General features: G+C 46.6%; 1 protein-coding gene across 5 annotated transcripts in view; it reads left to right on the top strand.

Annotated features, from left to right (window-relative positions):
* Positions 1-24,438, top strand: part of LOC119436099 (heat shock factor protein-like) — a 125,641-nt gene that overhangs the window by 62,786 nt on the left and 38,417 nt on the right. For 4 of the 5 annotated variants that reach the window (XM_037702844.2, XM_049660912.1, XM_049660913.1 and 1 more), the window contains 3 exons: positions 1,706-1,874; positions 10,438-10,727; positions 16,240-16,384. In XM_037702844.2, the coding sequence (XP_037558772.1) occupies positions 1,706-1,874; positions 10,438-10,727; positions 16,240-16,384 (604 nt within the window). The remainder of the gene's footprint in view (positions 1-1,705; positions 1,875-10,437; positions 10,728-16,239; positions 16,385-24,438) is intronic. The other variant, XM_037702845.2, reaches the window with a different exon arrangement.

Raw genomic sequence — 24,438 nt, forward strand, 5'->3', positions numbered from 1 at the left:
CATGAGGCGGAAAGCGGAGGAGGGTATGGCAAAAGCGTGAGAACAAAAACGTCGTGCGGCAACGATGGCTACGAGATGGTGCCAGGGTAGCACGCGTCGTCTGGTAGGTCTCTTAGCAACAGCTGCTGTGATTCGCACCCACGCGTCACCTAAGCGCTGGCTCTCACGATCTCCAGACTAGCGAGGCAGTCGCACCACAATTCGCTCTGTTTTCAACGTGCCGCTCGAGACAGATTGTATGTGCCAGCCAATATATCGCGAAATGAAAACGTGTAGGGCTGTGCTCAAATTTTGCATTAGGGAGTACCTTAATTGTTGGTGAATTTTTAGCTTTCTATTGACATATAGCATGTTATTTTAACCATGATGGTATACTAAATAAAAATTAATTACTGAAGCCTACAAAAAAGGGCATCTTTTTTCCATGATAAGAGAACAGTTAAGGCTCCAAAACTACACTTTTGACGTCCCACAGAGCGTATTTAATGCTGTTGGTTGTGCAGGCTCCGCACGGTGCTATGGGCCGGCCAGAGCGTAAGCAATTAGCTTTGTCAATGCAGTGAAGCCGTGCTTCATCACCCTGCGTCAGACGTATTGGCTAAAATCAGAGCATGTCTAAGATATCGGTCATTGTTGTGTACTGGTTCTGTGGGGTACCCACCATTCTTGTGAAAGGCAGCGTACAACATATAGAGCATGGTTCAAGGATGAAAATGGCTGGCTGTACCTTCTACACCAATTATCAATAGCTCCATGAGTGTGCTGCACCTTCGAAAGTTGGAAATCAACAATGCTAAGCCACTGTAGAGATCATGGTGCAGCGATTCTTGAACACACTGTGAATGGCACTTGGCCAACGTTTATGAGTAATGATGTGGTAAATACTTGCAAGCTGTTGTAAAATTATTTATGCTCTAAGTTGCTATATGTAGAATTATTGCTATGTTGCTTCATAACAAGAATATATCTGTTCCAGACTTCCTAGAAATAAAATTTACCTGAGTCATTACACTAGGCACAGCCATTTCTGCTCCACATCTTAGGGTTCCTACCCCACTATAGTGTATGTTTCTAGTTTAACCCTTTCTGTTCCATGGACGAGCTGGGTTCGTCTGCGAGTTTCTGGTAAAAATGGTCACTGATGAGCTCAGCTCATGAAGACACTTTTCATTCTCTTACAGTTTTAATGTTCCATTGGTGATGGATTTAATTTTCTTATATTGTGCTGCTAAGTTTGACTTTTGCAGTTAATCATTTAAAATATCGTTAATAAACACTTGAAAAGTAAATAAACAAGTTAAACAGTAAATAAAGCATTGTCTACATTGACATTCACAGTAAAAAATATGGCCATTTTTGGTCAAATCTCAGGATAGTAGAGTGGCACAGAACTGTCAGTTCAAGCCTAGAAGTGCACCCAGGGCTGCATGTATGATGCATTTTTTTGTCATGGTTATGGCTTGACTAGTGAACAATAAATAATACTAATTGCAGCAGTTAACTGCACATTTTGCTTTGAATTATTAAGTGATAAAAGTTTAGTAGAGCAGAAACTGACTGTTTAAATGACCTATGTCTTTTGAAACTCAGTCACTGCAAAAAAAAAAAAGAGTATCTGTCTGATATCAGTTCCAAGTATTGGCGCTATTAAGTTTTCTGCGAGTGTGTTCCATTATTATACGAAAATGGTTTTGATTTTCCGCAGTTCTGACGTGCTGCCATGTGGTATTGAAGAAGTCGTGGATTCATCTGACCCTAGTCCACGAGAACCACATGTAGCCTCTTCTAAAGGTCTTGATGTACCTGTTATAAAGGCTGCACAGGTTGCGACACCTGGTGCTTCCGCCGTCAAGCTGGTCACTTCTCCAATCTCTGTAAGTTATGTCATAAGCAAAGTGTTTATTGATCCTCTCCATGAAACTTTGTTGATAGTGAAAATACTGGATGTGGTTTTAAACATCTCTTTTCACACCTGTGTTGATGAAGTGTTAAGGAAGTGTCATACTAGTGTCACATGGGCATTTCGAAGGTCTTCGAACCGATAGTCTATAGATTCAGCAGTGAAGTAGGTGATGCTGCATAGGCAGCTTCAGTGGCCAATGAATCAGTAAGTGATAGAGTTGACAGCGTAGTCGTGCGAACTCAAATACTCAAAAGACCTTCAATTCAAGCAGCTGGCACAAGCATGCTTGTGAACAGCATGTTTACACTGGTGCACCATAATCAATTCATTCAATGAAAAATTATAGGTATGCTGGAACATGGAAGAAAGCAATACTAGGAGGGAATATGACGTTATAAAATTGAAGCCAGAAAAAGGTTGCCTAATGGGATCATGTCATGGTAGGTTTTAGTATCTCCTACCGCCACTCTCAACACGTGCTTTTCTGAAAAGACAACAGGTGCAACAGCAATGTACAGGTGCCAGACTCGCACGTCACAATGCAAAAAGTGTATACATTACAAGAAACAACCAAATTTTCACAAGCTTATTGTGAGAAAATGTGCACAGAGCAGTTAACAAAGTACAAGAACAAGTGCACATAGAATTAAACCTACCAGGAACCAAACATACTTGGCGCATGGAGTTTCTTAACTCTTAAGCAGCAACCACATGCACACAATATTCAAGCGATGCGACGGGCAGACCCTGTCCCACAGGGGGGGTTGACAGTTTGCCAATACCATCTAAACAGCACTAATTTCGATTTCTTCACGGGAAATTGTCAATAAAATGCGCTTTTTGCGAGTGTGCAGACGATTGCGCGTCTTACATCTTAGTTACAGTACTCAAATGCGTAAGGAAAGAAAAGGGGTTAAACAAAAGGGGGGGACAAGTCGGCCTCAGGGGGGGGTTCCAACCCCCGAATCCCCCCCCGTCGGTGCGCCACTGAATCGTGTGCCCATAAAAAATATCTCAAACGTACCATGAGGCCAATGTTTTACGCAAGGTGTACTAGATCTAGCTTTATCTCTTTCATTACCGCGCCTGTAGAAATCAATCAAAAGTTATTGACAAGTCTTTGTACATGTTGTTAAACATCTCTGTTGGAATTCTTTTTCTAGCAACATCTTGCACCAGCTGAAGTGATGACTGATCTTTAACTATTTGTCAGATTTGACAATTTTTGGCAGATTGGTGAGTCCGGACAAATAAAAATTTAATTGGAGGTATCGTCGAAACTAGCCTCCGGTGCTCCTAGCATTTCTTCAATAAAAAGACGCAAAACTTGTGGTTTCGTCGACTTGACAACATAGTCTTTAAATGGCAGCAGTAGTGAAGACGCAGAAGCTTCTCTCAGGTTGTCAGTTTTGCGATCCAACGTATGGGCTGTTTCAACGATGTCTCAAACAACAGTGTTATTTTGATAATTGTGTTTGACTAATATCAAGTGCAACTTTATTTTCCCCACCGTGGATTGCTTTTATCCATCTGTGCTTTGACAGCCTATGTTAAAATTGTTACAAGCAACCTTTCCCATCGTGTGGGGTTTTCACTCACACAGGAGCACGCAATCAATTTCAGACCAACCTTTGACCGAAGCTTCACTAGCTGTCTAATCTCTTACATTTTGAACACCGTCTGTGTAAGTTCTCTCCCTTATTGATTACTGTACAGCACTGCACAGGAACTGAACAAAGCATGTGGAGGCTCCAGCGCCAGTTGAACGCACACTAGACCACCTTCCCTCCACAGAAAAGCTGATCAAACACAATAATAAAGTATGAGGAGGCTTCTGCATGCTCCCTGACCTGACAGCCAATGCTTCATGAGCCTAAATGATGCAGTAAATACCAAACTAGGTGGCTGCTGCATTGAGTAAAAACAAATGCTCCCTCTACAATAGGAGCTTACCGATTTTCACTTTTTTATTCACGTTGCCTGACAGGCTCCAGCATCCGAGCATTGTGTGAGGGGGGGATTACATAGATAGGGGTAATGTCAGGAGCATGAGTAATATGACTGTGCAATGCTTATTGACTGTTAGTACCAATCACTGAAAAGTAAAAACGTTATACAATAGTTAATGACGCATTAGTAATTAGAAAAAATGCCCGTTACTTTGGCCCTAAAACTAGCTGGATCACGGATGTTCAAGATGTGCCCCGGAAGACCATTCCAGTGAATTCATTGGCTTTGCCTGCGGCAAAGCCGATCAGTTAAATGCAATGGCTCTACCAGAAATGTGTTGGAAGCTTAGAGGGTTGTTTAAACGACGTGAGGTGCGATAAGGTTTTACAAGAGGCAGCATTGAGTGATTGACACTGTCGTAAAATTCCGAGTAAGCGCCCCCCCCCCCCTCAAGCAAGTCGAAATTACCGGCAAAGTTAGGGGGGGGGGGGGGGGGCGCTATCCCGGAACGGCGGCAAAATTCAAGATGGCAACGACAAAATTTTCCTGCCAAAAAAAAAAAAAAACGCAGTGGGAAAGGCATTAAAATTTTATTGAACATGAACTTTATTAGGCCAAAGATTTGTTAGTGGTGTTTATCACTCTCAAAACCACCGAAAGAACTACAGAAAGAGCGCATCGACGCTGCACCGACTCATCGCCACGACCTGCGAAACGAACATTGGTTGTGCAGCTTCTATTCCTGGCAAAATTATGTCTGCTAGAGTAAAGTGACGCGTAATGTTCACTCTATTAATAACAATGTCCACGATGAAACGTTTAGCACTAATGAGAATTCCGATACAAGTCGAGCTCAGCTGCAGTGCATGGCTACCGACGGCGGACAGCGAACCGCGGCTCGGCCATGCTCACATCGCAGCTGGTGGCACCGCAAATATCAGCATGTTTTCTTCATCGTGTGAAATTATTGCGAGGAGAGGGTAAAGCGGCAACGACGGTAACAAAACATTGCTGCTTGGGAGCTGAAGTGCCGTCTGCTACAGATTCGAAGTGAACTGGAAAAGGCCTAGCGATGATATCAGTGGCGAGTGATCAGCAGCGGTGAAGCTGCCGGCGACGCCAAAGCAAGGCCGGGACCACTCCTCTGTCGCAGAGTGCTCACGTCACTCTGTGCCGTGTGAGAGGCAGATCTCACTGTCGGCTGGCGGTCCGTGAACTACAGAGCGCCAGCCGCAGTTCGCCCCGATGTGCACGTGCGCCCACTGGGGCACCTATAGTCCCTAGGAAAAAATATCTAGAGACTTTAGGGGCGGCGGGTGCGACCATGATTCGATGAAATGACTCATCAGTGCGATTTGCCAAATTTTTTGCCGAATTTGCCATTATTTTCGTGGACTAGATGTGGCAGGCCAGTGTTGGTGCGGAGCAGGGGGGGCTTTCCCGGAACGGCGCGGAAATTTGAAATTGGCAGTGAAGTTAGGGGGGGGGGGGGGGGGGGCCCTTGCACGGGCGGCGGCGCTTGCTCGGAATTTTACGGTATAGACTATCTTGTGGAATAGGCAGATTAGGGTGATTAGTCTCCTTGATTGCAATGTAGAAAGAGAGAGCGATGATTTCATGTTTGTTACGCTCGAGTGATGGTTGGAAATGAAACTTGCGGCAAGATTTTGAACCAGATCTAGGGAATTATATAAGCCTGATGAGGTGACCAAGTACCGATGCGATGATCAAGTAGTTGTGAAGCTACTGCTTTCCCGCATAGCATGGGCATCACTATGGCTCCAAAAAATCATCGTAATAATTTTCTTGCATGACCTGACTTTTAAAAGTTGGCAACTGGGAACCAGGTGTATATTTTGTATATTTCAGGATTTTTTTACTCTGAGTACTTTACTAAAAATAGCAAATTATTTCTTTCATTTCTGTTCCTTGAGGTGCTTCTTCGAAGTTTCACATAAGAATTCTCAGAAATTGTCTGAGTAGTTATTACTGTTATACATCCATTTAAAACACTAGTGTTCAGGCTATAATTTTATGCATTGCAGTATATGTTGCGACTGCTGCGTCTTGAAATAAAATTTTAAAGCGGAAAAGCTCCAAAAATGAGCGCATTTCGAGCATTACGAAAAAGTTGATATGCCTGTCATCGCAAGTAAAAATCTGTTCCATGCCGCTAGTGTGAAATCTGGTACCATCTGGTTAGCAAAATGCAAAACACTTCCGCTGTGCTGTTATCGCCTGCATGTCTTCGGCGTGTGATGTCATGACAGATGGCTGGGCGACAACTGCGTGCGCCAAGCTACTTTTACCACGTGACGTCCCCCCCGAGTGTATATTATCAGCCAGCACAATAAACAGGGGTTATTTCCTTTCCTCACCTAGAGCGCGGCTCGTCAACTGTTTATTCCGACATGCATACGCATCGCGCTCCTATGCAGTGTCACCACATGGTGTCAGAAGTGGGATCGAGACACGAAAGCTATTGGTCTATGGTGACCGTCTTTCTGCATTTGAAAAAGGACAGCTCCCAGTCCGAAAGAGGACGCATCCACTGAAAGGATGGTAGGAAGCGTTGCATCGTACATGGCCATACACTGCGCAGAACAAATTAGCCCTTTCAGCTCATTCAGCGCTTTTGCTTGGTCACACCCCCAGACCGCTGTCTTTGTGCAAAAGAGCACGCATCGGAGCAGTAGTTTGCACCAGGTGAGGCAAAAAGCGACCTAGGTGATGGGCCATGCCGAGCAAGCTTCTCAGTTCGGTGACATTTTTCGATGCGTTTAGATTCTTAATAGCGCTGACCTTCGCTGGATCAGGCTCAATTCCATTCTATTTCAGAATATGGCCCAAAAATTTCAATTTTCACAGGCACTTTTCTTTGTTCAGAGTCACGTTTGCACTAGCTAGGTGTGACATAACATCAGCTAAACGTTCGTCGTGCTGGGCTTTCGTATCACCAAACACTAAAATTTCATCCATGACATTGACAACACCTTGCAGGCCACATAGGATTTTGGAGATCCTTTTCTGGAAATACTCCGGAGCAGACGTAATTCCGAACGGTAGTCTGGTAAAGCGGTACGTCCCGAATGGAGTCAAGAATGTAGTTAGTTCTTCAAAGTCCCTACTTAGTCAGACTTGATGGAACCCCAAGAAGGCGTCAAGCTTTGAAAACCATTTCGCACCCGCCAGAGAGCCTAATGCTTGATTGACCGTAGGTAGCGTGAAGCGCTCACGAACGACGCACTTATTTAACTTTGTGAGGTTGACACATACTCTTAGTTCCCCCACTGTTTCGTTACCAGGACTATTCCTGCCCACCAATCCATGGGGCAGTCTACTTTTCTAATTATTCCCCGGCACCCGAATCTCTCGATTTTGTGCTTTAGCCTTTCCATTAGCAGAATCGGCACTCGCCGCGGAACGGTTATGGCATGTGGAATTGCGCCCGGTCGTAGCCTGATAGTGTATTCTCCTGGGATAGTCCCTAGACTACGACCAATGCGCGGAAAAAGTGTCTCATACCGTTGCTTGTCTGCAGTAAGTGAGTCGGCAAATTTAACGATACCTAAAGCCTCTAAGGCTGGCAGCCCGAGAAGTACGTCGCGAAGAGTGCTAACGACATAGCATGTTTGATGGGCAGTCCTCCTTTTCCACGCAATCTCTGCGACAAATTCACCAAGAACATTGAGCTTGTTATCCAGATGGGTGGGCAATCCTGGAAATGTAGAAGGTAAAACCGACACTTCTGCACCCGAATCAACTTTAGCAAGGATAGGCACAGAGTTTATCAGAACCTGCACATAGCGCGCTTTCCTGGCCGTGTCAATCGCGCCAATGAAAGTTTCTCGGGTACCATGTTCGACAGCCAAGACGTTACCTTTCTTTGCGCTGACCCAACTTTCTTGAGGCAGGCTTTCGCAAAATGTCCTTTGTTACCACAGTAGTGGCACTTGGAAGCTTTGGCTGGGCACGTCTACCTCGGGTGTGCGTCGCCGACGCAGTAGGGGCACCGTCCCCCATTGTGCTGCGGGTGTTTCTGGTGGCCCACGGCGTCCACGATGGCGCCTTGGTCCTGAAGTTCTGGCGGGCTCCCGATGGTGGACACCTTCCGGTTGAAGGCTCTGCTGCTGTCGCACGGTTTCTTTGAGGCGAGCCTTGGCCAGCGCCATAGCCAATGTCGGCTGCGGATCCATCTGGAAGGCCTCGGATAGTTGTGCGTCCCAGAGCCTGACGACAAACCTGTCCCGGATGAGCCTCTTCTTCATGTCCCCGAAGTCGCAGCGGTCTGCCAGCACGTGAAGTGCGGTTGCGAACTGATCCACTGATTCTTCTGGCCGTTGCTGGCGTCTGTGAAAGCAGGCACTTTCATAAACAATGTTCCGCTCTTTGACGAAATGACTGTTAAACTTCTGCTTGACGACATCATAACTTTTTGCTTCTTCGTCGGTCAGTCCAAATGTAGCAAAGACTTCGTGGGCTTAGCATCCCATTGTGAAAAGTAGTGAGCGTACCTGGGCCTTTCCCGAACGTTCGTTGAGAGCTGTGGCGAAGCGGTAGTCATCAAAGTGGTCAGTCCACGCCGTCACTCTGACGTTTTGTCAAAATCCAGCAGTGGTGGCTGCTGGAGACCCGGGATTACCGTTGTGGGCTTGTTTGCCATTTTCTGAAAATGCTGCCATCCACGGCCTCAGCGAGATAGTTGACCACCGCCCACTTTTGACACTAAGGAAACCGAATGTTCCTTCTTTCCTCATGCCTTACTGGCAAGATAGAACATGCCTTAGCATGATTGATGGTCTCTTGTTGAAAGGAACAAGGCTTGTAATCCCAGAGTCTCTAAGAGCAGAAGTGCTGTGCAGACTGCATGATGGGCACCAGGGTATCGTGTGTTGTCACAGTGTTGCTAAAGGTTATGTCTGGTGGCCAGGATTGAGCACCGAACTGGCAGAGTTCGTGAATCAGTGCACTGTTTGCGCACAACATGCACAGCAACTAGCTGAACCCATGATAGCAACCGCAACATCATCGTTTCCTTGGAAGAGAGTGGGAGTAGATCTGTGCGTAATCAACGGCCAGGCAGACTTTATCACCATGAATTATCTTTCATGTTACCCTGAGGTAGCCATTCTTCCTTCCACAAAGTCTGGAATGGTCATTGATAGACTGAAAAGTATTTTTGCTAGGCATGGAATCTTCGAGTGCGTAGTGACCGACAACGGTCCTCAGTTCGTGACTACTGAGTTTGAACAGTTCGCTGTGTCATACGGGTTTCGCCATGTCACCGCGAGTCCGAGGCACCCATAGCAGGGGTGCCTCGGACTCACCGAATAAACCTTCGTTTGGGGCTAGTTGGTACATAGTATTTTAAGGTGAAAAAATTTCTGCGCAAACACACTGGAAAAACCACAGCACCAGTGCTTGTCTCATCTCTTCTTTGTGGTTTGTCCTGGGTGTTTGCACTGAAATTTTTTCCACCTTAAAATACTATGTCATATGCCTTGTCTGAGTTGGTTTGACTTGGGTAGAGTGAACTGTCTCCTGTCATGCTCAACATCTGCACTTATGCTGTGGGGTCTCACATGTGCTCTTGGGACAAAGGAGCGACAACACAGTAGTGCAAACAATCAAAAGGGCATTTATTGCACCTTTCATACACTAATGCACACTAGCCGAATTACAACCAATTGAACATTCACACGGGCGCGCGACAAATCAAGGAAGTCCGACTCACCACGACCCGATAGCGAGCGAATACGTTCGCCCCATGCTATGACACCATCGCCTAGTCGTTCGCGTGTACAGTCACGCGAACGGTGGCGCGCTCGAACGATCCGTGTTCGTCCATACCGGTGTCCTGCTCTTAGCCTCGCGCGACGGTCGCGTGAAGCAGGCCGGCGCACGCGCGAAGCGTTCGTGCGTGTTGGCCACCGATCCCAAGCCAAAGAGGAAGCGCCGTTGACCCCTTTCTCCCAAGTCACCCCGCCGCCTGGTGGTGCCAGCATCGCGACACTCGCGCCATCTCTCGCAATGCGCCGCAACCACCACGACCGCCGTCGGCACTTAGCTACGCGGTGAAGCCGGATTACAGGAGACGCGTGAGAGTCGCGCATCCCCACAATGCAGAAGGTGGATGCTTACAACTCATGGATAACCAATGTGGGATGGTGTCACAGAGCTGCAGCATATGCTACTCACAATTAAAATTAAAATTAATTAAATTATGGTGTTTTACGTGCCAAAACCACGATCTGATTATGAGGCACGCCGTAGTGGGGGACTCCAGAAATTTGGACCACCTGGGGTTCTTTAACGTGCACCTAAATCTAAGTACACGGGTGTTTTCGCATTTCGCCCCCATCGAAATGCGGCTGCCATGGCCGGGATTCGATCCCGCGACCTCGTGCTCGGCAGCCCAACACCATAGGCACTGAGCAACCACGGCGGGTGCTGCTCAATTGCTTCCTCTGCTTGCTAGGCTATGTGGTATGGAACTGTTGTCAGTGCTGAAAGTATCATTGCTAGATTTGTATGTGCAAATAATCCTTCATATTCTGTTTTCTTTCGCTACCATTTTTTAACAGGCATTTCCTTCATCTAACTTGGTTGGTGAGGAAGACCCATCACTACTTGGTGACAAACAGACCACCAATAGCACTTCAGACCTGCTGAGTAGCTGTGTCATGTTGGAAGACCTTCCCAATTTTACAAGCAGTGCGAGATCACCTGCAGCTGTTTCCCCATCAACCGTTGCTGCCCCGAGCACTGAGCTCGCAACAGAGGAGAGTGTCAGCCGGAAGGAAAGTGCTGCAGCGTCACCACCAAGCCTAGGAATGCAAGTGGCACTGCAAGACAAGACTTCTGGCACCACAAAGTAAGGAGAGCTCCTAGAGCCTGTTGTTGTGTTTAAGCATGCAAGCAATCTTAAAGCTTTAATTTCAGTTTTACCGTGGAGAATCTTTGGAATTGGATTTGTTAGTCTGCCTTTCATGATATCAATTGTTTGGGACTGATCAAGGCACTTGCACCAACTAGAACAAAAAGAATTGCTAAGCACTCTCAATTAACTCTACTTGGCATTTGTAGTTTTCTGATAAGCTGATAGTAATTTTCAGCTATTATACAGGTGGCACCTAAGAAAGTGCCTCTACAGCTCTGATGCATGTGTTCTTTGAACCAAGTCAACTGTAGGGCTGAGGAACCATGCATGAGTGACTAGAAATGATTATGACTTGAACTTTTGCAGTTTTTAATGTTAGGGAATCTGCAGCATATGCCTGTTTTAGACCTTGTGGGCACAGTAACATCTGAATGGTTATATAGTCACAGCTGTTACAAATCTCATGTTGATGTATGTGATATTGTCATCGATTCGTGTGTTCTAGAGAAAAATAAGGGGCAGGACAACAATGATCAAATATTTATAAAGCTGCCACAACATAAACAGCAATAAAACGCAAGAATACTAATCACACAACTTAAAAGCAAACGTGAATCGGAACAATAAAAAAAAAGGAATCTTGTTCACAACTACTAATATTCAGAAACAAAGCAAATATTATTCTGAATGCCCCACAACGTGTTGCTGCTGATGGTTAGTGGTCCATGTAGATAGGATGTGGCCGGTTGACTACTGGGTGACTCCCTGTACGTTTTCGTAGTGCACAACGGAGCTGCAGGGGTAGGTCTAGCACATGGGTTCTCAAAGTGGGTTCCGCGGAACCCGGGGGTTCCGCAGGCCCCTGCTCAGGGTTCCGCTAGCCACTGATAAATTTTCCGTGGTCCCGCGCTCGCCAAGTGGCGAAAACGGCGAACACGAGGTGCGCTTGATCCACAGAACCTCAATTATCTATGCCCGAGTGTCAAAAAGCACATCACAGTGCGTAACGGCAACGCGCGAACTGCGCAATAAATCCGCAAGCAGCTTGTAGCCACCCAATCTCTGAAAACAGGCAGCCATGGCCAGCGCGCCTAAGCTTTCGCACTTGAATCTCGGAGGCTCTAACTTACCACCATGCGCATTTCTCCCGTTTGTAGATAGGGTAGGTGCCGATAGCGCACGTGCGCACTGATGTTATACTTCGAAGGAATAAAAAGAAAACTAATGCGCGGAGCACCACAAGTGTGCGCCGCAAAAGAGCTAAAACGGCGCTAGCGTCCAAAAACGAAGCGATGCAGTCCTCATTGGTATGGTCCTCAGCGGCAATCGTACGCTATACGTGACTGACAGCAACGCCGGAACTCTTCGTGCCTAATTGTGTTCTCAAAGCCTTTATTCTTGCGTTAATCGCCGCGCGTAACACCGCGTTGGCGGCTAGCCGCGTGCCTTCATAAGTGCGTAATCGCGATCTATGATCGCGTCGATAACCAGCACAGTTTCGTCCGCAGCAGCGGTTGCCGGAAATAGTACTTTCGTTTTGACGGTGCGCGCGTCGCTGCGTGCCTTTCGCAGCTGCGTAGTCGCCACTATGATCGCGTCGATAGCGACTGCGGTTTCGTGCGCACTTGTTGCAGCAAACGGTAGTTTCGTTTTGACTTGGTGAGTGCGTCGGCTATGGCGTCGGCCGCCTGCCTTCTGAACCGCAAGGTCGCCGACCATGATCTCGTCGATAACGGCCGCGGTTTTCTCTGCAGCGGTTGTGGTAAGGAGTAGTTTCGCTTTGACTCAGTGCAAAGCTGTCGAAGATGAAGAGCACCGGCTACATCGCGATGGGCGGGCAATTTGTTGGCGACCAGCTCACTAGCGAAAAAATAATCGGGATGTGCGCGCGGTAGGGAAAAGCGTGTCTCAGATGAACACGTGCGCCGCGGCCGCGCTGCGAAGGATGTCGCGAGGCCTTCGCCGCTGCTAGCTCAAATAAGTCATGAGATGACGAGAACTTCAGCTTCCGCACTGCTCTTCTTCTTTCTAAGGTTTTACGTGCCAAAACCAGTTCTGACTGTGAGGTACGCCGTAGTGGAGGGCTCCGGATTAATTTTGACCACCTGGGGTTCTTTAACATGCACTACAACGCAAGCACGTACACGGGCAAAAGTTTTTGCATTTCGCCTCCATCGAAATGCGGCCGCCGCGGCCGGGATTCGATCCCGTGACCTCGTGCTCAGCCACGAAACGCCTTTGCTAACTGAGCCACCAAGGCGGGTGCCACACTGCTCTTGTGCAAAATAGAAACAAGATTTGCTAATTCATTCAGTAAATAAAAGCCTGTTGACATAGTAAGCATTCATTTATTGTTTTCTTGATACCTTGGGTAATTCGACATTCGGTTAATTAGGACATTTTAATTCGCTTAAATGGGGGGGGAGGAGGGGTTCCTTGGCGCTTCATGGAGCTTAGCAAGGTTCCCTGGAACGAACATGCTTGAGAACCCCTGGTCTAGCACATTAGGCTATGCTGCTGAAGACCATGCTGCAGCACTACGGCCCTATCTATAGCCATTGGTCAGTAGGTGAAGGGCACAAAGGTTCACTGCCAGTAGAACCCCTTTTCAAGCACAGGTCCACAATGCCATCTCGTTTGTGCCTCCAGATCTTAGCTGGATAACATCTTCACCACTTGAGGATGACAGCACTGGTCGTGCCATCTCAGCAACTATTTTTCCTATTTTCTTCTCACACCATGCACAACCTTTGTTTTCTCTGTCACTGATCTTCCTTATTTGTGTTCTTTACTTTTTCCTCTTCCTTTTCTTTATTCATAACACTTATGACACTGCAAGCAACAGAAGTGCCCCAGAATCTATTGCAGATGACCAGTGCATTTTGGTCATATCCACACTTTTAGCAAAATTGATTTACCTGTTTGGTGGCGTCTTGCATCTGATATGGAAACTTCAATTTAAAATTGTGCTTTATTCATTTGGCAGCTGTCTTCATGGGTGTACTCGGCAAACCACCCCTTGTCTGTGTGTTACTGAGTACAGTGGAATCTCGATGATACGATCACGGCTAATACGAATTTCCGGATGATACGAATTTTTCTGTGGTCCCGGCCGAGCCCCATTACTTTGCAACGTGCTAGAGAACAGTTGTTACGAATCGATTTTTGACCCGCGTCGGTTGATACGAATAAACGCCACCCCACCGACGGCCGCGAAAGAGAAAAGCGCGCAGTCACGCGCTTTCTCCCTTTCTCTTTTGGTGCGGAGGCACTGACGCGGCGCCGGACAGCACGGAGGCCGCGACTGGGTGCGAAGAGTTTGAAGCGGTGACGCTTTTGTTGCTTTTGTGCTTTTCCTCCTTTTCCGCGTGCCATCAGCCGGACGGAGTGGCTGCTGTGCTTCGGGCCGCGTCTTTGTGTTTGAGCCATTTTGCCTAGACGCAGCGAGCTATGTCTACCTGAAGTCCCTATATAAGAAAAGTACCGCCATCCTTTGATAAACGCCCCTTCTCTCTCTCCTGTATCTCCGATTGGACGATGATAGCGCACGCTTTTCACTTCTTTATATTTTCTTTTTTTCCGCCTCAGAGCCATGTTGAAAGTCCTCTGCGCAAGCCGCAGTCGCCGGCGGAGGCGGCGGCGCGCGCCCGGCCTGAAAGCTTAACATGGACTTTCTAGGTGCGCCACCGTCGACTTGGCTTTGGCAAGCAAAAAGTAAAGAAAAAAGCAAGCGCATTAGGAGAGGAGGCGGCGGAGGATAGAGTAGATGGTGGTACTTTTCTTATATAGGGACTTTATGTCTACCGAGATATGATCTCGGCTGATTGGCGCGGCCGTACGCCGAGGCGCGGGAGCCTTCGCTGGCACGTCTTCCGTCGACTGTGTTATCGGTGCCGATGGCACAGGGCGATTGTCTGTTTCGCTGCCGGAGTCACATGGTGCAAGATAGCGCGGCACGTAATCCACGGTGCAAGGTAGCGCGGCACATTCAGTCGGGTGCTCCTCCGCTTCTCCCACTAATCGCCGTATTTTTCTTGGCATAGGAGGCTTGCGCTTCCGTATTCCGAAGGCGTGCTTCGTCCAAAATTTTTTCTCCAACGAGCGACGATCCATCACTAACCTGGGTGCTCGCAGTAATCCGAATTCTGCGTGTCAAGTGAAGACGCCGGCAGTGGTTTACGAAGCAGACCACTGTGGTTGCCATCTTGCCCCTGTCACAGCAGCAACCAATGGAGAGACGCCTTTTAGCACGGCAGCCAATCGGAGGCCGCTTTCATCCTAGGGCCCGTGTGACTACCTATCGCAGACCCGCGCTTCTTTTGTGTTTGTGCGTTTGTTACAAGATGGCAACTACGGACGAATTGAGAAGCGGAGCGGCGAAACTTTGAGCTTTCGAACGATACCAAGATGGCGGCGCTCGGTGGCGGGAAATACGAGTTATGTCTCCGTGAACTGCGGGGATTTTGCGCGATTTAACGCTGTTTTCTCACCCTGCGCACTGACGAATTAATCTTTTTCGGGCACTTTTAGAGCATTTTCTGCCAAACTATTTTGATACAGCGTAGATTAGGCATTGCAGATACCGAAACGTGTGGTTTTCAAAAATAGATTTTTCTCGCGATTTTCGCGATCTGATCCCCACGTCCCCTCTTAATTTGGCTAGTTTTAATTGCGTTTCAATGATACGAATTTCGGCTAATACGAATATTTTTCGTGACCCCGTGAGATTCGTATCATCGAGATTCCACTGTATAAGAATATGCTTTGCATAATGATACTGTTTTTACATGCTGCTGTTGGCTGCCAATGAATTTCATCAGCAAGACATTTATTTCATATTTGAAGAGGGGAGCGACTTAAAAGTCTGAATAATTCAGAGTCCGAAATAACGGACTCATCAGAAAATAACTGTCTTTAGTCTACAAGAGACCATACAAAGCCTGTCAACGCATTTCTGCATGCACATACGTGGATCCGCTCAAACCTAAGCGTCTTTATTGCACAAGTGGCCAAAAAAAAAAGAAGCATGTTCACAACACTGTACAGGCTGTGACAGGCTGTACATGCTGCAGGCTACCTGTGTTTCGACCATTGTCATCCTGCCATCCAAAATATCAGTTGTCCTTATGCATTACATCTATGGGGCAAGTGACGGTGCCACAAAGTTGTCCTAATAATTGAGTATGTCCAAATTATCTGTTGGCAACTGTATAGTATTTTTCTGTGTGGTACCTTCAGCTTAGGTGCACAAATGGAAGATTTTCTCTATTCCCAATACCAGGACATATTGCAGTTGCCTCCAATAAATGGATACAATTCCAGTGCATTGCACTAGTGGACTTTATGTGCTACAGCGAAATGTACTGATAATATATGTAAATTGGCTTTGTGTTATTTGAGTCCATATGTTCTCTTTAGTAGAACTGTCAGTCTGCTGAAACATTTGGAAAATAAACTAATGCACCCTTCTGCAGCATTACTCAACTTTGTTGCTCTTTGCATGCAGGATTTTTGCAGATCATGTCGAATCCATAGATTCTGACCTGGACTGGCTGCAGGATCAGCTGTCGGGTGGAGGGCTGAGCTTGGACACTTCCACACTCATGGGGGTATGTCCTGAGTGGACAGGGCTTCTCTTGGGATCCTCAAAGGTAGATAGGCTGAACACTCGCAGTGCTGCTTTTGTGCTCTTTCCCACACAATATATTGTGTGAATCGCACAAGGCAGTTTGCTCTTTTCCCCCATCCAAGTATGTTGCTATGCTTTTTAGCCACACTTCACCGAGGGCAAACAAACAAGTAAAGGCAATTTTCACACATCTTTATTTCTACACAGGAAGAACTGCACCGTATTTACCTGGTTCTAAAGTGCCCCTGAATCTAACACGCACCCCAATTTGTAAAAGAAATATATACCGTATTTTCCGGTGTATAAGACGCAGTTTTTTGTTTCTGAGTTTTTCGTCAGTGCGTCTTATGAAACAGTGCGACTTATGTAAGTTCTTTTTTTTTTTTTTTTTTTTTAGGAAAAACTGCTGTCAAAATTAGATTCAATGTTATAGCCACACGAAGAGTGCTGGTTTACTTAATTGCTACGGGTTCTGTGCGCGCTACTGAGGTACCGGGTTCTTCTCGTGATCAAGTCGCTGAGCGCCACGCGAGGACAGAGCAACAACGCATGCAGCGACAGGCCGACCGCGAGTCGAGGGACCTCGAAGTCGTCGCATCTGCAGTTCTCTTTCAAGATATGGCGCACGCCGCTGTGCAAACTACGCAGTTGCTACCAGAGTCCCTTCCGCACGGCTTTTCTACTTTCCTCCGTTGTCCGCGATTTGGCTCACCGTCGCACGTTTTCACTCACACATACAGCATATGGCGCGCGGGGACGATGTTATCACCCTTGGACTTGAGACAGAACATTGCGGCAACCACAACAGAGAAATGCGCCTGGAGTGTCCGTGTCATTGATATCGCAATTATATAGGAAATATATGGCACTCACACGCTTGCACGAAACCCGCGGTCACGGAGTGAAACGTCACTGTAATTTTTTTAAACCACTTACCGAACGAACAGATGTGTCTTATACACAGGTGCGATTTATATACATTTTTGTTTTTTTTAACTGCCATTTTGAGGCGTGTGCGTCTTATAAAAATGTGCGACTTATAGACCGGAAAATACGGTAGCATGCCCCCAACGCTCTTGATAAAAAAAAATTAGATGTGCATAATTTAGCTGCACAGAACGGAATTTTTCTTAAATTAACTTTCATTGGCTACAGATACCAAGCACCCAGGGAGGGTATTCTCGAGTGACCACTTTTAGAAATACTGCTATGATGTTCGCAAGATCCTTTTTGTGACTGCACCGCACTTGCTGTGCTTAGCACAGCGCCAGAAGCGCTGGTGGCCATGTATGGCAATGCATTCAGTGCCGAGCTGTGCGTAATCTTGCAAAAGTGATAGTGTATCTTCAAAAGTGAATGACAGAGAATACCGCTCCTAATCATGGTCGAACAGAAAATGAACCCACAGAGTTGGTTGTAAGTGCTCTCTGCCCACAGCAACTTTTACGAAAATGTGGTTTGTCGAAATCTTATGATGGCGATGATGCTGCCTCTGATGATAGGCTGCTGCCATCGTTGCAAACACGGTTTTCATTTCGTATCCAAATGCAATGCACAAGCAATTTTCAGACCCACTTTATCGGAAAAAAAATTTGCACGTTAGATTCGGGTAAATGCAGCACATATCACTTTTCCACATATGCCTGCTGCACGGCAATGCACTTACGGTATTGTGCAATCAGCTTCTGTATCCTGTCTGCACTCGGGAGTGTTTGGTTGCTCATGAAGCCGTGTCTGCACTGCTGCTGGACTTCGTCATCTGACCTGAGCCAACGACCATGCATTGCCTCCTTCAAAGGGCCGAAGATGTGGTAATCTGATGATGCCAGTTCAGGGCTGTACTGACGATAGTTGAAGCACTAATTGACAGTGGATTTTCGTAGGTTTGACTTCCTATAACCACAGGAAACATAGTATGGCACGCTGTTCCTTGATGGTACAATCGTGGAATGGTGCATCCACATCTGTGTCCTTTTTGCTTTTGCGACACTCGACTGAATGTGCCAGTGTGTATGTGTACTCCTACTTCCACATCACTCCAAGTATATATATATATGGTGATGCCAGACACACCCAGGCTTCGTTTATTCCCGTGAAAACACAATATTGCCTTTAGTTTGTATATATTTCATGGTACTATCGACTTCTGTTAATTCAACCTTGACGGGAATGGTGCATCGTTATCACATTCCTACGTGAGAACTTGTTCTGTCGCCATCTTCTGATAACAGTGGCGATAATGGTGGCTATGACAGTAGGCTGTTGCAAAGCACAGTTTCTCTTTCATATCTTATTGCACTGCGCAGGAAATTTCAGGACCATTTCTTTTGGAAAGTAAGGCGTGCTTTAGAATTGGGTAAATATGGTAACTATTCATTGTGACCTTCCGTGTTGCTTGAAAATGTTCCTATGGCAGGTCGAAAATATAGGTGTTTTTGGGAAGATATTTTTTAAAACTTGTTTTTGGAATCATTCACTACCTCCGAGCACCGTCAAAACAGACACTGCAGTCAGTGTAATCACAATTTGAGGTACCATTGGAGTCGGACACCTGCGTGCTGACCAGTCGAGTATGAATTATCCAGTGAGGGCCAATTTCAGGATCTAAATAATGGACAATCTGGCCCATACCGATGTATGGCCGCCAGATGGGATATTTGGTCAGGGATCGAATTAACCAAAAGGTCAATTGAATCAACTAGAGTGAATTAACAGAAGTCTGTTACACTCTTGAAATCTGATAGTTTCGTGAAAACCAGTGCAGATCATGTCAAACATTGTATGTTATGCACTGTGCATCATGTTTGAGATGATCTGCACTAGTTTTCATGTGTGGTGTTTAGCACTGGTTGTTAGTTGTCAGATGGTTGGCTGGAGACCACTGCACTACTTCAGCTAAATTGCTGCTCACTAGTCCACAGAATGTGCACAATCATAGACTCAATCACCATCGATGATGCATTGCAGCAATGGTTACATTCCTTCTGGCTTGCAAAATGCAAACAGAATGTCTTCACTTTTCATTGTTATTGCTGGATGAGCAGAAAAATAGTGGCACTCGTATGGAAAACTAAAACTCGCTACTTTATTTTATGTATGACTCCCTACAACGAACATTGCATAGGGGACCATGCATAAGCTTTTTCATGGATGACTGTTGAAGCATTGACTAATATTATGTTAACCCTTTGAGGGTCATATTTCTTCTGCAAATGTACGTGCCCCCAGGGTCACATTAATTTTATTGCAGATTTCAATTCTTCAGAGCAACTTGCCTCGAGAATGTACAAGCAAATATTTTTTTAGCTGACAAGAGACAAACATTTTTGCAATGTATGAAGATTTATATATGGTTTATTGTTGAATACATAGATAAACTATAGCATAAAACAAGGAAATAATTTTTACGGGACAATAAAGCAACAAACATTTTTTTTTCAATGTGTGAAGTTTAAAACATGGTTTATTGTTGAATAAGTCCGCGCCCGTTACAACGTATCTGCATGCAACATACATTTGGACACGGAACAGGCTGGAACGCGATCGGAGATCGTTGTTCGGAGCTCACGGCTAACGAAGTTGGCGCGGCCCAGGCCTGGCGGAACTGAATGTGCGCTCCGAATAATGATCTCTGATTGCACCCCTGTTCTCGGCTTTCAAACAGGCTGTTCTTCTCGCTTAGTTTGGTCTGCATATATTATCAATGCAACCACTTCTGCTTTTTACGGACTCAGCTTTAAAGGACCGCTAAACCACCTCAGATATTTTTTTTAACATTTCAAGTGAACCCGCTCATCGAGTTCAGAATGCCGTCACGATCAACGATGCCAAACGCTGCAGTGCTACGTGCCGCGGGCGCTCCACAAAATAAAAAAAAAACAGTGCCATCCCGGTATCTCCAGTATCTCCGGTATCTCCAGCAGTCGTCACGATGTCACCAGGGTGCGTCTGGTGATGTCAACCGGGTCGACGATGTCAATTGGTCGAGCAAGGACCTACGACTTCCGGTTAGTCTGCTAGCAGATATGCGCGCTCCCTGCTCTTCCTCGCCGTGTTGCTCACTTGTGCCCGCTTGCGAATCGGTATTTACAGCCCGCAACGCAAGCGCCAAATCACTAACGTTCCAACACAGTCGTGCTTAGTGGTCTGATTAGCTGCGCAAACAGAGTGCGATAGTGTTGGCCTTTCTAGACGTGCGCGTAACACAGGGTCCATAGCGGCATGCTTCCCATGAGCGCGGGCCGGCACGGAAGCAACAGCGGGTAGCCGAGAAGCGTTGAGTCGCAGCTAAGGCCCGTCCACGTTACCGGCATGGTAACTCGCCGCATGCCCTTTGCCATTCGCGGGCCGCCGTTCGACAGCGGTTTTGCTCGCGAACGGCAAGATTTCTTTGCCGTAGAGAGGATGAGGCCGAGACTCATTTGCGCGGCAGTCTCACCGCCGCTGATCGCTCGACGGCACCGATATCGTCGTTAGGCCTTTTCCGGTTCCCTTCAAAGCTAAAGCGGACGGCGCTTCGGAATTAATCACCGACGCTCACGAGCCGCAATATTTTCCTATCGTTGTTGTCACTCTTCACAATAATTGTACAAAAAGAAGAAAAATATGCTGATATTAGGAGCGCCGTCCACTGCAATGCGAGCACAGCCGAGCCGGTCGTCTCCTGTCGGTAGCCGTGTGCTGCAGCTGAGCTCGACAAGTATCGGAGCTCTCTGTTAAACATTTGACAGCGGATATTGTTTTTCATAAAATGTACAATTTATGCATCGCTTTATCTAGCGGAAATAATTTTGCTTGGAACAAGCTTCAGCCGATGTTTTCGTCGCCAGCGGCGGAGGCGCGCAGCTTCGTGCGTCGTCGATTGACCCGTCGATCGTGCAGCGGGCGGTGCGCCGACCGAACTGCCGTATACTTTGGACACCTCTTGCACGGCAGACGTTCTGCGGCACGAGGCCGGTTCGCCGTCGGTATATTTGCTGCTAGCGTGGACGTGCCTTAACCGGAAGTGGACAGTGTTTTGAGAAGCGCGTTGGCGATGACGTATGTAACGTGATATTTGGAGGAGCACTAGGCGAGGAGGAGCGACCAGCTGACGAGGAGAGTAGCGAAAGGAAAGAGCGAAACGAGCGAGGGCCGTGTTTCGATCATCAAACACGTGTAACTCCGCTATTACAGCACCATTTCAAAAAATTATCGCGGCTATGTGTTCGTTGTAGACTCATTCACAACTGCAACACCACAACTAAATTTGGAACTCTGGGTGGTTTAGGGGCCCTTTAACAGCCTGTCAGGTACAGCAGACAAATTTTGGGGCAAATTTTGTCTAGATGGTGTAAATGCAACGTACTTTGCTGTAGTAATGCGTGCAAGCAGCTATGCAACTATTTCTGGCCGCTTGCGGAACTTGTGGAATTTCACTTTTTCTTAAGGAACGAATACACTATTGGCAAGCTTCCTGCAACGCCCCAACAGTGGAGAATTTTCGTTGTCAACCACACAAGCAGACCACCGCTGCCCACCACTCGGTGCCGCTAGGCCTAACCAGCTTTGAAGCGAAGCCATAGCATAAGGCACTTAGAAAACAACTACTGGCAGTCGCGAAATGTACCGTTTTGCGAACGCTTTATTTCTCAACACATCAATTCTCACAAAAAAGAAAATGTGCTGCTATTCGCAGTTCCAGACTGCAAGGTGCGTGATGTGGTCGAGCCATCTAGCATGCGCAACTGCAGCGGCCAGACGGGGGCTCAGAGTTGAACTTACCTTGTATTGTGGCTCTCGATCATGCTACAGATTTGTCAGTGAGCGTCAGTTGTCGCAAAATATAAAATTAAGAATTTGGATTATACTACCGGCCACTGTTCTGTGTGAAGAACAAAGTAGCTGATGTTTGTGTCATCGGCGGAGGCCAGCTTGCTTCAGGGCTTTCTGTAGTTGTGCCGGCTATTATTCTTGACCTTGCATGGGTTTATATACTCTCTATACTCTTTTTCATACATCGCTGTGGAAGCTACGCAAGTACGGTCACCAAAAGGTATCACTCCACGCGTTTCATCTATGCCTTGCTGCACGTCAGCAGCGTTTGCTTGTGCGAGCGTACGCGTGAGGCTGCTGCAGCGGGCTGCAAGTAAAAAACCACAGAAGCAAATTTATCGGAAACACTGCAGCCGTATGAGTACGTGGTTTGTTTTAGAGCTTAGCTTACATGAAGAACATTTTCACAAAAATCTGTCAAAAAACACTGAATTCTATTTCTAAGTGCGAACACAGCCGCTGCAGAAAGTATCTCTAGCCTCCACAGCGTTGCACCTGATGTATGAAATGGAGTATAGTATTAAGACCAAACTACATGTACCCTTGCCAGCGCGCAAAAGCTTGTGCCCGTGTGCCTACGCTTGCGCAGATGGTACAGGACAGATATCGTATGCGTCGAAGCACGGCGTGAGCACAGATATCTTCTCCAGACATACATCAGTGCTCTGTCTGTGTCACTCACAAAAATATGAATTGATGTCTACCCAGGTGTAAATAGTGAGTTAAGTAAGCGCACGCTGGCACGCGTCTTGTAGTTTCAAGCCACCATTCTTGCGAGGTGTGGAAAACGCAAGGCGCATGGGTGCGATCTTTCACACGCCGGCAAGCGTACATGTAGTTTGGCCTTTAGCCCAGAGAACTTTGAGTGGCGCCCTCTCGCGTGTGATGTCAGAGGGGGGACTGCTGCCACGCCGCACACACGCTTGCTACGTGAAGGCAAATTCGCACTGTCGGCCGGCCTGCTCTGCTCGAGTGTTTTAAATGCGAGGACGCAAGTTTGTAGAACAGTATATATGGAATTTTCCAGGACACTATTTCCTGTGAAATCGAGCAGAGTCGCAGTCGTCACAGTGTCGATTGCTCCTGGCATCATCTGCTGTAGTCCTCAGTGTGTACACATGCTTGTACGATGTTGGTTACTCTTTATTGCTTTTTCATTGTCACGGTGCACTCATCATTTGTTGGCCCTTTTTCGACGATGAAGTGCAGCATTTGGGCATCAGTTACTGAGTCTGTGCTGCAATACTGTGTTTGTCCGTCCACCGCGTGCTGCGTGTTCGATTGCTCGCTCCATTGGCTGGAGACATTCAAATTTGTTGCTGCCCAATGTGTTAAACATATCACGAAAGACGTTTGATGCCATTCTCAGGAAATGAGGTAGTCGCTGCGGTGTGTTAATGCATGGACAGCTTTAGTGGCATTGACCCAAAATGCGGTCTGTAACGTCTGATAGAAGGGCAGACAAAATTAGTTGCCAAAACAAAGTTATGTAGTCTTGTGCTGCAGTGCTGACCTTCGCTAGCGACGAGAAACAGGTGACAACCTTTGCTGAGATCACCATTTTCAATATACATATACATTGTTCTGTAAGCGCGTCATATGTATTTAAACCTAAAACAAAAAAGTGAAGGAAGAAGTTCAGGCTGGCTGGTACGTGACCGAATAAGTAGCTGGTGCGCTAAACACACTAGGGAAAAAATACGGAGCGGGGGGGGGGGGGGGGGGTAGACATACAAAGGCGCAATGAAATGTTCACAGGCGTTCCTGCGTTTTCTTTTGCTTACACCAATATTTTTATTTCTACGCAGCCAAAGTGATAGTGATGTCTTCCGAGTGGTCTCCGGAAATCTGAAAGTGCGTTGCACAGAAAAAGTTCCATGCTAACCTAAACAAACAATATTTTTGCATTAGAAAGTGCTAATGAGATTTACATGCAAGAAAAAAGTATAAAGCACACAGGACATTTGTGAAACATGGTAGAGTGTGGTGCAACTAATGTTCGAGATGAACAGGTTGTCACTGAAAAAATTTGATTTTTCTAGTCAGGAAAAGTTTTATATATTCAACACCAAGTGACTAGAATTGTGAGCAAAATTTAAAATTTGTATTCAACTACAATGCCACTTAGCTGACGACAATTTTGTAAATGAGTCCTGTCATCGAGCTTCATTTCATAAGCTGCATTGACTCATTTACTGGCTCGGCACAATGTTTTATGACTGAGTCACGAGATCTTGTCCCTACCTGCGAGGGCTGTGGTTT

Source organism: Dermacentor silvarum, chromosome 1, assembly GCF_013339745.2.
Source record: "Dermacentor silvarum isolate Dsil-2018 chromosome 1, BIME_Dsil_1.4, whole genome shotgun sequence".
NCBI lineage: Eukaryota > Metazoa > Arthropoda > Arachnida > Ixodida > Ixodidae > Dermacentor > Dermacentor silvarum.